General features: G+C 56.3%; 1 protein-coding gene across 5 annotated transcripts in view; it reads left to right on the top strand.

The window, feature by feature from the left end:
- Positions 1–14,923, top strand: part of WHRN (whirlin) — a 56,222-nt gene that overhangs the window by 13,238 nt on the left and 28,061 nt on the right. For all 5 annotated transcript variants that reach the window (XM_075439538.1, XM_075439537.1, XM_075439536.1 and 2 more), the window contains exon 2: positions 3,406–3,621. In XM_075439538.1, coding sequence (XP_075295653.1) covers positions 3,406–3,621 — 216 coding nt within the window. The remainder of the gene's footprint in view (positions 1–3,405; positions 3,622–14,923) is intronic.

Here is a 14,923-nt window from a genome sequence, read left to right as displayed (position 1 = left end):
GCTTTTGCCCTGCCTGTGTGTCTCGGTGGTGCTTGCACTGGTGGCACACACCTGTGTGCCAGTATATATGTGCAAGTTCTGTGCGGTTTGGAGGTGCCCAGCGCCCTACAGCTCTCCTACCAGCTTGCAGCTGGGTGCAGGGTTTGCTCATGTCATGGCCCTTCGTTGTGCCACGGGTTATGAAGCTGAGGAAGAGAGCTGCTGTGGGGGGCATGGAGACCCAGCCAGGTGCTGGGGCAGTGTCACCGAGTGGATGTGACACCAGGCCAAGAGAGAGCGGCTCTCACCAGCTTCCTCAGGGGCTTGTGGGGGTCACCTTGGACAAGGTTTTTCCCACCTTGCTTCCCACCTTTCTGCTCACTCCTTCTCACTTGTGTTTCTTGAGGCGTGCACCATCCCTTGGAGCGTGTCTAGCACAAGGGCAGGTAACTGGAATCCCCAGCTATTGAGGCTGGTGTCGGTGGCCTACCATCGATGGATGGTCCCGCTCTGTCTCACAGCAGTAAGGTAGGCCCTTTGTGGGTGCCACTGTCCTCCCCATCTCTTATCACTCAGAAGGTCTCCAGAAGGTGCAGGTCACCTGCAGGTGGCTTGGAGGCCAGCAGAACTGTGTCCCGAAGGACTCTGGGGTGCCATGACAGTCCTGCACTAGCTGTTCAGTGGGCATTGGCAGTGGGGATGTGCTGGGCAGGACACTGCTTCGCTCACCGAGTGCTGGAGAGGCCTCGGTGAAGGTGTGAAGGACCACGCGGAGTGTCACCAGCCTGCCCGCTGCAGCTCTGCCTTCTGCCAGAGAGGCTGTCACTGGCTGTCCCCATGGGCACCGCCAGTTTCTGTCCGCTCCCTCCCCTTGTGCTGAGCCTGCCGGGGAGCCCCAGCACAGCCGGCTGCTCTCCTCGCCTCCCGGCTCTCTGCTGTCACCTTCATGCATAAAACATCTCCTTGTTGACTGAGATCCCATCTCCTGGTGGCCTTGTCAAGGGAGCTGCGGGGGGACATAAAAAGTCCATTGTAAATCTCTGGCCTCTCATCCCTGGAAACTTCCCTGCGCCTCCAGAGAGCAGCCGTGCCGCTGTTCCTGCCCTTTTGGGGGTGATGTCCAGCGCCATGCCAGCTGCCAGCCTCCAGCAGCCACCGCTGCCCGGTCCTTGGGTCCCCTGCCTGCGCGTGGTCGCTTCTCCTGCCCCGGTGTCTCTCCTGGGTGGTAGAAACCCCCACGCAGGGGGTTATCTTCGGTCCCTCTCCCTTGCCGGGATGGATGCTCTGGGGAGGGGAGGAGGCTGGATCCCTGCGTCAGTCCCGAAAAGACACGTGTGAGGATGGGGTGGCAGTGAATGTGGGGTGGCAGGGGAGAGGGGAGCATGGCGGGGCTCTGTGTGTGCTCCTGACCAGGCTGCAGCTCTGAGGGGTTTTTTCTTTACTCCTTCCTTAAATTACGGTGACATTCTGCAGCTGGCTTTGAGGCACTGTAGGACCGTGTACAGGTGAGGGACGCCCAGGATTGGTGTGGAGGGAGAGCCTGCTCTTCCGTTTAGAGGGGAAAAAGGGGGGCCATGCAAGTGGCAGTTAGGATCCCATGGCATTTCTGTGGCAGAGGGAGGACTGTAACCCTGTGCAGTTGGACAAATCACTGATTATCCTCATCGTTTGCCTGTGCTTGATGAGGAGTTGCAGCCTCGTTCAGAGGTGAGGCTTTGCTCATGGGACTGTCGGTGCTGTCTGCTGTCTCAGTACCTCGGTAAGGAAATGGTGTTATGCAGGCTTAAAAGAGGTTTTCCTAGAGATGGCTCTGGTTTGAATGAATAGAGAAGGTTCCAGTGGGGGCTGTACCCCATCGCACAGGGTCACTATGCCCTGGTAGCTCTAGGGTAGGCAAGAAGCCTCCCTGCCACCCCCAGCTGATTGCTGTGGAGTTCAGAGCGTCCCGAGCCCGTCTGCGTGGCAGCCTGGGGTGGGGTTTGGGTCGGGAAGCTGAACTGTGCCCTGAAGCACGGCTGGGCCCCTGCACCGTGGTGCCCTGGGTGGACAGCGGGCTCAGGAACAGCTCCGTCGTCCCAGCGGGACCTGGGCTGATGCCAGCAGGACTGGAGCGTGGCGAGCACCTCTGCCTGTCTGCCAGCCAGGCTGGGCTCCGCGGGCTCGCAGGGGGGGACGACATGGCGGCAGGCGACGTGTTTGAGGGGCCGGGGGAGCCAAGGAGATGGGGCTGCAGTCGGTGAGCAGCCTGGGGTGCTGAAGGGCTCTGCGGTTGTTCTGATGGGGCTGTTGGTTTCGCAGTCCTCGTTTAAGCTCTCCGGGTACGTGATGACCTTGGAGCATGTGACAGATCTCCAGCCAGATTGCTGTATGTGATGGAGACGCTGAACTGGGAACTGGCAAGCTGGATTCTCGCTAGCTCTGGCAGGGAGGGACAGAAGTGTTGCCAGGTCAGAGCTGGGACCCAGCCAGCCCAATATCACTGACGATATTACTCCTTACCGAGGAGCTGCTGGTATTAGTTCTTCCCAGTCATGAGCTTTGCTCAGTGGGGAGAGGAGACCTTGCAAGAGCAACTCATCAAAAGGATGTAGATATGTGGAAAAAACCCAAACCTCCAAAGCACCTCCTTTCTGAGAGCAGATCCAGAGCATTGGTGTTCCTGAGGCCGCGGAAGGGATCGGCACTTACAGCTGTCCCCCAGAGAGAACTCCTATGTGTTAGTTTAAGTTTACTATAAAGCCCCTGCTGGCTTCTCACAGTGGAAGCGTGGAGGAGCAGAGGAGCAGTTGCACATGGCCTTGTCTGGATCTCAAGGCCATCTCGGCGCATGCTGTTTCAAATATATGTATATATTAATTATTGTACTCGTTAATTGACTGTTTGTGCTGGGGAGGCAGCTGGTGACAAAGTGGCAACAGAGGCTGAATTGCTGGGAGCGTTGTCGATGTCCACTGAAGGAACCAAGAGCCTTTCCAATGGCAGAGCTTGGGGCTGAGCTGAGCGGACCAGCAGTGCTGCTCTCCTCCAGCATTGATCCCTGTCCTGCTCTGGCTCCTCTCCAAAGCCATGGAAGCTGCTCAGTCTCAGGTTCAGCCCACGCTGGGGTTCCTCCTGCCATGTCGCTACCCACCTTGCCTCCTGTACTCTGCTTCGCTCTGCTCTTTCTCTGGCCGATGGGGAAGCGTATTTTCTATGCAGCAGCAGCAGCTTTGCCTTAACACTGTCGCAGTCAGAAAAGAACACAGAAATCCCAGTTTTTTTGCTAGCTTCTTATGTAGCTCAATCATTTAGTTGGTGGTTGCAGAGCAGCTCAAGATCTTTCACCCTCGAGGAATAGCAAAGCCATGTCACCCCACAGTCCCAAAGCAGATTGTCCTACCCTCTCCCTAGGCATTAACCCCCTCCTCTCTGTGGCTTGTCTTCCAGGTGCTGAAAGGCTGCAAGAAGCTGAACCTGTCTGTGCATTCGGTGGGACGCATCCCGGGGGGCTATGTCACCAACCACATCTACACCTGGGTGGACCCGCAGGGCCGGAGCGTGTCCCCGCCGACGGGGCTGCCGCACCACCAGAACAGCTCCCTCCGCAAGGACAGCGAGAAGAGGAGCCACCTCCAGCTCCTGCAAGAGGGAGATGAGAAGAAGGTGAGCAGGGGGGATCAGCCACAGCCTGGGGGGCCTGTCTGAGGTTGCCTGTTACCGTGTAGATGCCAAGCCTCTGTGTTCCCTTTGTGCTGTTCATTCGTGTGGTTCTGGCCTCCGCTGGGGTAGCCTGTCTCTCCTTTAGGATACTCTGGATCCTGGTTTTCTCCCCTGGTCTGTAGCTTTCCCTCTGTCTCCCTGGAGGAGTCCTGTAGGACAGGATGGATGGGCTTTGTTCCCAGTCGACACAAGTAGAACCCGAGCTGGAGACGAAGCATCATCCAGGTGCAGCCATGTCTGGCGGTGAGGGTCCTGCCGGGAACAGCGGTCAAACCACAAATTGCTTTGAAGTCGTTTTTCCCCAGATGGTTGTTTTGGCTGGAGGCCCGTTGCCAGCGTGGCCACTGAGGGGCTGGCACAGCTGCTGTGGTTAGGGGGGCTCATGGATTTGGAGGGCTGGATGTGAGAGTGCATTACTGCCCTTCTTCCTGCGTCTCAGAGCTTCCCTCAGGTGTTCCCATGAGGCTTTCTTGGGCCTTTTGGCAGTTTTGTCTAAGTAAAAAAACTGATTTCTGTCTTCCAAAAATGCTGTAAAATAAAATGAATCATTTTCCTTTTCCATCTGGGGAGAGGCAGGCAGAGCCAGGAAGGGCCTGGGCAGTGCCTGTGGATAAAGCCCTGGCAAGTGAAAAAGGAGCAGGGCAGGGAATGGAATGGCTTTCGTAATGGTACCCAGGGAAGCTGGTGGCATCTGGCCAGTGCTGGCCACTCCAGCCAGGCCTGGACCTCGGGCCTTTGGGAGAAAGGAGGAGGACTTGGGGGTACTGGTGGATGAAAAGCTGGACATGACCCAGCAATGTGTGCTCACAGCCCAGAAGCCAGCCGTGCCCTGGGCTGCATCCCCAGCAGGGTGGGCACAGGGCAAGGGAGGGGATTCTGCCCCTCTGCCCCGCTCTGCTGAGACCCCCCGGGAGCCCTGCGTCCAGCTCTGGAGCCCTCAGCACAGGACAGAGCTGGAGCTGTGGGAGCGGGGCCAGAGGAGGCCCCAGCAATGACCCGAGGGCTGGAGACCCTCTGCTGGGAGGAAAGGCTGGGAGAGCTGGGGCTGCTCAGCCTGGGGAGGAGAAGGCTGCGGGGAGACCTGACTGCGGCCTGCCAGTACCTGAAGGGGCCCTACCCATGGGCAGGGGCTTGGGACCAGATGATCTTCAGGGTCCCTTCCAACCCAAACCATTCTGTTTCTATAGTATCGGCACATCTGCTTCCCAGTCCTCTTCTGTTACTGTGAGCTTGCCCTCCTTTGAAATGGGCCATGTTATGGGCAATGTTATAAGTGAAGCCATCAGAGGACATGTTCAAGCTACAATATTTGATCATGGGGATTTAGTGTTTCTTCTCCCTCATGCTTCCCATGCCCAAACAGACCTAGAGACTTGTAGATGCAGAGGAACAGTGCTCCGATGCCCTGGCAGAGAGGTGTAAGCTGGAGGGACAGACCGTTGGCGCTCTCAGGGGTGGTGGACAGGGAACCTGTTCATCTGGTACAAGCAGGACGTGGTGTTGCCTCACCTGCGTTCATGGGATATCCAGGTACTGTCGTATGAGTGAGTGGGGCACTTGCTTCCCAACAGCGTGGAGTTGCTTGGAGCCTCGACGTATTTCTGTCCTGTTATCCTGAGGTCGCGGTGGTTGTCCCCAGCACTTTGTATGCCCAAAGTGTCCTCTGCTCTGCCTGGAAAGGCTGTGAAGAGATTGTAAGGAAGAGCCTCCCCCCTCAGCCAGAGAGGGAAAAATGTAATAGAGGATGAGGCAGTTTGCTGATGAAATATTCATCAGGGCCGCAAGGGAGAAGGGCCTGTTATTTTTACTTTAAGGAGACGAGAAAAGCAGCCGCTGCTGGCTTGCTGGTGTCCCCCACCCCCTGCTACCCGGTGTCACCTTGATACAGCAGGCAGCCGCTCTTTGAAGCTGTAGGTGGGAGGTGTTTCTCTGCACATCGTTCCTCTACTCCTTGCTGCGTATCGGTGTGAAATGCTGGGAAGCCTGGAGCTGTACGCGTCCCTGCCCGGTGCCTGAGCCTCGCGTGCCCCAGCCAGCCCCTTCCCGTCAGTCCCTCGGTTCCGGGTGCCCCGGTGGTCTCTGGGCAGCTCGGCTGCTGCACGGGCCGGTCGTCAGACCGCAGCACCCTCCTCTGTGCTGCTCCCGGTCTGGAGCCCGCCAGCGCTCGCTCCCAGGGGGTGCACAGGAAAAGGAATCCAGCTGAACTTTGCAAGTTCAAAGAGCTTTAATTACCATGGCTTAATCTGCTGTGGAAGGGAATGAAGCCAAGTTGAGTGAAGGCCATGTTAAACTTCGAAGAGGATGCGTGCTGGGCTTGGCTGCTGGTGGACACACTCACTGCCAAGGTGTGAGGGGTCCCAGCTCTGAGTCGCCCACGGTGGCACCATCCCAGCCGAGCTGGGCTGCAGGACCTTGGTACACAAAGTGGCTGCCCTTGTTCTGCGTGGTGCTTCTCCGGGGCTATTGCTGCGATGCCTCTCTGCGGCAGTGCTGCGCTTGCAGAGCACTGGGAAGATTGCCTGGCCTTGGGTGGGATGCGCAGGCTTCATGGTGCTACCAGCTTGTGGCTTGCTGGCTTTGGTGTGAGGAGTGGTGAAGAGAGCCTTCCAAAATCTGAGCTTGTTCTTCCATTCCTTGGTGCTGCTTCACACAGCCAGACAGGCCATTGACTTCTTGTAGCAGAGGATCGTGCTTTGACCCCAGGGCGAGGGGGTGAGGGTCCCTCTGTTAACCTGGGAAGAGCCAGCTACAGTTGCAGGAAATATCTGAAGCTCACAGAAATGAGGGTGCAAAGATCTGACACAGAGGGCTGTGCTGGCATCGTGAGCACAGGCACTGTTCAACCCTCTCTGGGCATTGCTCCTCCGTGGCGTGTCGGTCGCTCTGCCGTTCCCATCCTGTCCCTCCGTGCCACACCGGCCGTGCACCGCGCTTCTAACAGCAGCTGCCAGCCACGTGTTGTTTCAGTCCTGGATCCCCACGCAGCCGCGGTGATGGCCCTCGGCTCCCTCTGCTACTCCAGGCTTGACTTCTCGCATCAGACCCCGGGTGCAGGTTGTCCAGGGAGGTTGTGGAGTCTCCCTCTCTGGAGATATTCCAGACCCGCCTGGACACGGTGCTGTGCAGCCTGCTCTGGGTGACCCTGCTTGGGCAGGGGGTTGGACTGGGTGACCCACAGAGGTCCCTTCCAACCCCGACCATTCTGTGATTCTGTGCCTCCGGCTCTGCGGTAGCGCAGCTCTCGGCGCTGCCTGGAGGTCTTCTCCTTGCCTGGTCAGTGGGCCTTTGCCCTTGCTGACCACAAGCATGGTGCACCTTTCTCCCTAACCGGCTGGCTCAGTGGTTCAGAGGTGCTTTCAGCAGTAGCACTGGTGGGACCTGAGGTTGCTCAGAGCAGCGCCCTGACCCAGCCTGGAGCCTGCCTCCAAGCCCAGCTCCTCCTCACTGCCCTGCTCGTCGGTGTCGGTGTGCAAGGCTTGGCGTGCATGTTGCGATAACCTCCGCTCCTGAATTCCTATCTGTAAGACCAGCAAAAGAAAATAGCTGGATGCTACAACTTTTAAACGAGCAGGGCTGCCCAGACACTTCTGTACCCAGGGGTGCCTTGCTGGGCCAGCTGAGGGTGAGGGAAAGCCCCATCGTGATCAAAGGCTGGCTGGCAGGGAGGAGAGCCCGACCCCGCCGGTGGGTTGGAGAGGGGGGTTTGGTGTGCCTGCCGGTGTCACTTGGGGGAACACGTGCTTCAGGGCGTGGGTCTGCTGAGTCGCTTTGTGCTGGCTGACTGTGCACCATTGAGAGATGAAAACGTCTCGGAACATGGGAACAGCCTCCTTCTATTTTTTCCTGTTTTTATTTGTGTGTGTAGATATATACGTATATATACTTAACCATTGAAAAGTGGGGTTATTCTGTTCACAAATATGGTGCACATAAATGCAACATATCCCTGGTTCATTCAGCCCAGTCAGCCGGAATTGACAGGTACGCCCGAGGGCTATTTGAATTCTGGATGGTTTTACATTCCGAGGGAAGGGCTGGGGTTTAGTTGATTATATTTTCCCCCCTCCTCTCTCCTATTTCTAATCGATCTGAATGTCCTGGAATACATATGCAAAAGCTTTCAAACAGGAACTGGTTGGGAAAGTGCAGTGGAGATCGGACTTCAGCCCTACAGCAGGAGGCTGAAGCGGTGTAAACCGGCGGGTTTGTTAACGCAGTGCTACGGTTCAGGACGCCTGCAATGCTGCTGTGGTTAAGGTGATATTTCCAGCCTTTGCAAGGTTAAATTCAAGGTTGGTGGAGGCATCCTGCATTCATCAGGCAGTAGAGATATCCCTGTCTGGCTACCTTTTCCTCCAGCACATCTGTTCAGTATATCTGAAAGGATGGGTTTTGTAGCATAGTTTAACAAGTTTGCTTATCTGCAGGCAGAAGCATCCATTATCAAAAGACTTGAAATGGAAACCGCTGCTGCTGGCGGGTGTGCGATAGTGTAACCGACCCGTCTGGCGGAGGAAGGATCTGGCTCGTAGCTGCGCGCCTTCCCGGAGCGGGCACCCGGGCGGTGGGGTGGGAGTGTGGAGCAAATGGGGTGGACTGGTGCGCAGCCAGGGAGGTCGGGCTTTCAGCCGACAGGTCAGTCTGACCTCCTTGGAGAGCTTCGCTGCAGCGCAGGTTCAGTGCAGAAGGCAGCCAGCGTTGCTGGCCTAGGGCTGCCACACTCCTTGCCCTTGGCTTTCCATCCAGTTTTTGTGTGGACACAGATTCCTTCGCTGTCAGCTGCGCAAGAAGCCATTGCGGGGCTTTGGGAGGTTACTGGTGGTCTGTCAGCAGTCCACTGGCTTTGCCTTCACCATCCTGTTCCAGCCAGTGGTTCTGGGCCAAAATCCAGCTTGCACCAAGCTTGGGTCAGAGCCTGTTGTGTGCGGATGAGCAGGAGGTGAATGCTCAGTTCTGGGCCAGTTGTTAGTGTGGACCTGACCGAATTCAAATGATATCTCATGAGAAGGCACAAGAAGGGGTGCGAGAACTAAAGAGAACGGAGGGATGAAGGAGGTGCTGGCTGACACTTGGTGCAAGTTATTGTAGATCTTTACACTTCCCGTGTCTGTGGCAGGTTGAAGAGACGGCCGCATTTCCCAAGTTTTGCTACTGGTTTCCTGCAGTGAGGGCAGCCTTCCCTGTAGTCGTAATCAGTGGATCCAGTGCTTCGTCAGAGCCCTTGTGCCCGTCTTCCCCGCAGGTGAAGCAGCCAGTGATGGTGGTCAGTAATAAGCGCGAAACGAAGGGCTTGCGCCAGTGCAAAGCTCTGGTGAAACGTGCTGGGAGCCACCAGTCCCCAGGGCAGACTCAGCAGCAGGTCACAGCCCCCAGCACCGTCCCGACAGAGGACGTAGCCTTCTTGCGGGAAGGATGGGACCTGCTTCCAGCGGTCACCTCCTGCTTCAGAGCAGTTTAATTTTTATGATCTGTCCAGCTTAAGTCCTCCAGGTTTTTCCCAACAGCAAGAACCGTGTGTGCTGTGAATTGTCATTGACGAATTTCTGGGATCAACAGCTTATTTCATTAAAAGCGCTTTGGAAACCAACAGCCAGCAGAAACTCGTAGGTGCTGCTGGGCTGGGAGAAGATGAACTGTGCAAAACGCTCCGCAAGTGTCGGGCTGCTAATTCTCAGAGAAACGCCATTTCATCAGCTGAATTGTTGCTCTAATGTGCTTATTGCCAGGGGAGCTGCTTATTCCTTTAAGCTTTTGGTGCAGCAGAAGAAAGAAAATATACGTAAAGAGAAGAGTGTGAATGTCTCCTTGCCTTCAGGCAGTTCTGTATTCAAAAGTAGCTATGATTATTATAAAAAAAAAAATCAAAAAGGAAAAAAAAAATCTGTGATAACATTGCGTGGCTTGAATGTTTGAGATGCTAGTGGTGACTACTTGAGCATGAAGGATAAGAGAAGCAGGAGAGATAAGGAAGGATTTCTTTCTATTAGATTGTAATGACGTTGTCAGTGTGAAGTGAATACAGCTCCCCATGTCTCTCACTGTTTGCTTGCTCTGACCTTGCTGGGGTTTGCGTTGGTTTACAGATAGAAGCATATCTGGGCTACTCGGGGGTACGGGGTTAGTTCCCAGTGGTGGCTGGAGTATGTGACATGAGCCACTGGTCCCTTCCCTGGTGATTAAAGTCATCCTCCTGCCTTGGGCAGTCTGCAGCACCATCCCAGCAGACTTACCCCAAAATGTCCCTTGGGTCAGACCTCAGCTGACCTCCCTCTGTGCTGGTGGGCAGCAGTGCTTCGTTATTTCAGGCACCTTCAGCAGAAAAAGCACCCAGGAGTGGTAATTGTGCTGCATGAGTCGGTCACTGGGCTCAGCGTGGCCAAGAGCTGGGCAGCACTGCTGGGCTGGGACTTGGCACTGTGGCAGAGGGCTTGGTCTGGAGATCGTCCTGCGCTGCTGCTGGTGTTGCCTGCCTGTCCCTCTGCTCCAAGTGTCCCCTCTCAGCCGTGGGAGATGCTCGCTGCCCCGGCACGCACCTCCTGTGAGAACCTGTCTGCAAACCCGTGCCCAGCGTGTGCCTGCTGTGTAGCCAAAGGCAGCGCCGCAGCTGCGCCGGTGCCCAACACGCTCGGAGGTGTCTGGCGTTGTGGCTGTGACAGCCAGGTCCCCAGCGTGGCCTTGCGAAGCCTGCCCTGGAAGGGGGTTGGTGCAGAGGCAGCTCTGATGGACCCAGCTCCCCTAGCAGCCATGGCTGCTTTGCCCAGGACCTCGGTTAATGGGTTGTGAGCTGGCTCGGCGTTCCTGTGAGCTGTGCTCGCATGCTTGCAGGATGTCTAGATGTAGGCCAGTGTGGTTCCCTTGGTAAGCTGGAGGAGAATGAGCCCCACGAGTCTTCTTAAGTGGTGTTTTTGTTGTATGGTACCAGTAAGGGCATGGAAATAGCTGTCGGCACAGGTGAAACCTGCTCGGCCACCCCCCAGCTGTGTGCTGGATTGTACTGAGGCAAAGTAATTCTCGTCTGAAAGTGCTTTTTCTAATGGTAAAATTGAATCTGTCAACAGGTAATTTCATAAACCCAGAGAAAAGAAACCCCGTGCAAGAATCAACTCAGCAAATGCCTTACTGATGGCATTTTTCCCTTCATTTCCTGCTACAGGAGGCAGCAGATGTTTCAGCGTTGAAATTGAAATGAAAACTGTGACCTCGATCTTCCGAATGCTTCTGTATTGTACATGCAGGAGCAGCCTGGGGCTGGACGCAGCCTGGGTAGGGCATGGAGGGGTGGGACTGTGCAGGGGGTTGCCTTGCCTGGATGTCCTCGGTTTCACCCCACAGAAGAGCTGCCCTTCTGCACAGCCTGGTTTGCTGCCTCTGTTTTAGGATGGTGTTAGGACAGCAGTGCGTTTAGCAGCTTGGAGTGATCCCAGCTCTCCCTGATATTAGCCCCTGAGGTACATTACAGCCTCTCACCCTGAGCTTCAGCCTGGAGGCAGAACAGGGGGAGAGCGGAGGAGGGGGGAAACAGTAAGTGGAAATGTAACCAAAATGCCATCTTCTGGCACAAAACTTGCACAGAAGCGTTAATCATATGTGTAAAAACCTGCTTACCGGAGTGGAAAAGCCCAGGCAGAGGGGCTTGCTCCAGGAAAGAGCGTGTTGGTGTCTGTTCCCAGTGGTGGGAGCCTGGCCGTGGTGGACATGTGTAGCTCCCTCCTTGGAGAGCACAGCTTGGCTCGTGCTTCACTGTCACCCCGCGGTCTGCTTCGTACCCCGCAGCCGTGCCTGGAGCATGGGCCCGCGGCGCAGGAGAGGGGCCCTCGGTAGGACGGCAGCGGGTGCGGGCGATGCTGTGCTAGGGGCAGCCAGCGCGACGGTGCCAACCCCACCCAACGCCCTCTCCACCGTGTGCCCGTCGCTGGGGACAGCCCCTCGCAGGCCCTTGGGAAGCAGCCTGCGGAACAGCCTCCCCCTTACCCCGAGCCCTCAGCGCGGGGTGACTCAGCCGCTGCTACATAGAATGGTTTGGGTTGGAAGGGACCTTAAAGATCATCTGGTTCCAACCCCCCCGCCATGAGCAGGGACATCTCCCACCAGCCCAGGGTGCCCAGAGCTCCATCCAACCTGGCCTTGAACCCTGCCAGGGAGGGGGCAGCCACAGCTTCTCTGGGCAGCCTGGGCCAGGGCCCCACCACCCTCATGGTGAAGAATTTCTTCCTAATATCTAATCTAAATCTGCCCTCTTTTAGTTTGCAGCCATTCCCCCTTGTCCTATCCCTACGCACCCTTGTGCAAAGCCCCTCTCCACCCTTCCTGCAGGCCCCTTCAGGCACTGGCAGCTGCTCTAAGCTCAGCTCTCAGTGCGGCTCCTCAACACTTTCTCTCCGCTCCTGCTTCCCGCCTCCCTCGTCGCTCCCGGTCGGATTGAACCGAGCCCGCTGCCTGCCAGTGCTCCCTGGGTTTCTCAGCTGTTCCCCAAACCCACACTTCGTCAGCAAGCCGAGTGCTCCTGGTCCCTGCCGCTGCCATGCTCTTCCCAGCAGCCTGAGTTTCTGTTGCGGTTTCTGCTGGGTCGCTTTGGAGAGGCGTAGCCATTAGTTGATTAAGGAATGCAATTAAGCCCTCAAGAACCCGGCTTTCTTGGATTGCCAGCAGGGGCAGATTTTTAAGTACCGCTTATGTTTTTTCACGCAGCTTGGGTTTGCAGGAAGGGCTTTCAGACCTGCGTTGCTCGGGGCTGTACTCGCTGCTTTCTGCTGCTTGAGGACGGGGTTGGCTGGGTGTGCGTAAACAAGCGGCGCGTCAGGTTTGTAGGGAGAGGGAGTATCTCTTACTCGATCTGCTGATATTGGGGTGGGAGAGCAGCTTCTCGGCTTACCAACCCATGGGGACAGAGTTAAAGGGAAATGTAAACGTCCTGGTGCGGAGCTACCCCTCCTGCTGCGACCTCCAGCGAAGCGCTGGTGCGTAGATCTGTAGTTCAGGGACTCGCAGAGCGGCAGCGTTGCCGTTACCGGGCTGTTTTACCCTGATCTGTGATCGCATGTGCTTCGCTGCCTTTCTGCTGCTTGTGTTTTTCCCAAAGTTGGGGAATTTTTGAAAGGTATGGCCACGGTGCGGTGAAGAAGTTCCAGCAGAAGGCGTTTCGGGAGCGCGGGGAGCAGAGGGCAGCGGCTGGGAGCCTGCCTGTGGTGGGGGCACGTTCGTGGCATCACCCCAACGTTAGCTCGCGGATCCGTAAAACACAGGCAGCTGGTGAGGCGTTAATGCAGCTGCCAGGCAGCTGTGGTGCCGGTGTAGAAAAGTAGGAGCTGTTTTAGCATCCGTTTCTTAAAGTGCAAAATTTTGCAGTGTGTAGTCCACAGGTAGATTTATGCCCTGCTGCTGGCTTCTGTCTTGCTGCTGCACTGCCACCAAGACAGAAAATGGGTTTTCAATAGCAGCCTCTCTAAGGCTGTGCTGAGTTCCCTGCATGATGCTGCGTCCTCCAGAAAGGCAGGTTAATTAGAGACCCAAAGCTGGAAATGACTTTTACATCCAGCTAAATGTACGAGCTTTTGATTTGACTGCAACAAAGAGTTTTAAATATAAAAGCCATTCACAACCAGTCTGTTTCTATCAGCGGGAAACACATTTTGGCTTTTCTCATTTGTTTTTATTCCTGCTGTCTGCTTTTCTCCAGAATTGACTTAAAACTTGGGACAAAAGCGAAAAAAAAAAAACCAAAACCACCCAGAGTTTTTCGTTTAGAAAATGTCGTGCTGCGAGTGAACAAAGGCCATTTTAACTCGAGAGTCCTCGAGGGAGCAAAACGCGGGCTTGCTCGTTCACTCTCAATTCTCACCTGCGCTTCCAGATATCATCAGGCCCTCTGCGCAGGAGAGGGTGGAAGAAGGCAGATGGGAAAGGGGCTGATAGCTTCGGCGTACCCTGCACGATCAGCCCCGCGGCCAGCGTTTGGTGGGGAAACAGCTGTGCAGGTGCTGCGTGGTGCTTCTCTGTGGAGAGTATGAAACATCTGTCGCAGGATGCGCTGGCTGTTCTGGGCACGATAGGTGGGGAAATCTCTCCTGGCATTATTATTTAGAGATAAGTCGTCCCCCGGAGGTGGCATTTCCCTCTCGTATTTGCTGTGGCCTCCCCTGCCCGGCCAAGGGACACAGCGTGGGCGCAGCCATCCTCTGCTCCAGCTGGACCTGTATCCTGCCTCTCCCTTCGCCTGTTTTCCTCCTCGTGTTGCTGGGGACTGTGGAACAGGGCCCCTTTGGTGCTGCCTTCAGCCAGGGACCTTCACAGCACCTCGGGCTGGACCCTGAGGGTATTTGCCACAGACTGGAGGGGAACCTGTGGTTTGCTGCATCAGTTGATGGTTTTAGTTGCCAATACTGGAGGCTGGGCTTCTGCAGAACAGATGGGAGAAGGGCAGGGTCCAGCAGAGCTCTGGCAGTCCCATGTCTGGCTGATACCTTAACTGGACTCCAGCCTGCAGAATGGTCTCGCAGCCCGTGCCAAAGCTGAGTCTCCTTTTCTGAGGCCCAGACCCCTCCTGAAATAGCATTACTTGCTCCACTTGAGGCATTAACCTCCTTCCATGCTCGTGCTTTACTTGTGGATTTGTCACTTGGGTCCTGGATGCCTTTCCATCATTTTTCCCTCTTCTCTAAGTTTTCCTTTGGAAGAGCCAGACTTCCACGCCTTCTCAACGTGATCTGCCCCCTTGCTCCACTTGACCCTCTAAATTATTGAAAAACAGGAAAAGACAAAACAAACCCAAATCATGGATGTTCTCCACACTTCCCTGGATGATGCCTGCCTTGTGGAATTGCCCTGCCTGTGCCCCCGTGCCTTTGGCTAGCCGTGCTGCTCTCTGGGGACACGTGGGCCATTGCCCACCCTGCGGGCCATGTGCCTCTGAAGCATCTCAGGGGACATGTGGGGCATCGCCCACCCTGCGGGCCATGTGCCTCTGAAGCATCCCTGGGGACACAGCCAGCCCTGACCGTTTGTCCAGGCAGGGGGGGACGGGGAAGCCCGGGGAGCCCCAGGAGCAGCCAGACCTGCTCTCCCCGCGCCTCGGCATTGCTGCAGGAGCCAGCTGCAGCAGGGAGGGGATGTCGCTGGTTCAGAGCTTCATGGGAGGCTGCAGTTTTCTGGAGGCATCCACAGTGGTGGCTGTCCCCCGGGGCGTGTGCTGCTCGCTGGGGAGCCGGTGGGAGAGCTGGTGGCAGAGGGGGAGACACGGCTGTTGTCA

Source organism: Opisthocomus hoazin, chromosome 19 (assembly GCF_030867145.1).
Source record: "Opisthocomus hoazin isolate bOpiHoa1 chromosome 19, bOpiHoa1.hap1, whole genome shotgun sequence".
NCBI classification, from domain to species: Eukaryota; Metazoa; Chordata; class Aves; order Opisthocomiformes; family Opisthocomidae; genus Opisthocomus; species Opisthocomus hoazin.
This window is presented reverse-complemented; position numbering and strand designations above follow the sequence as displayed.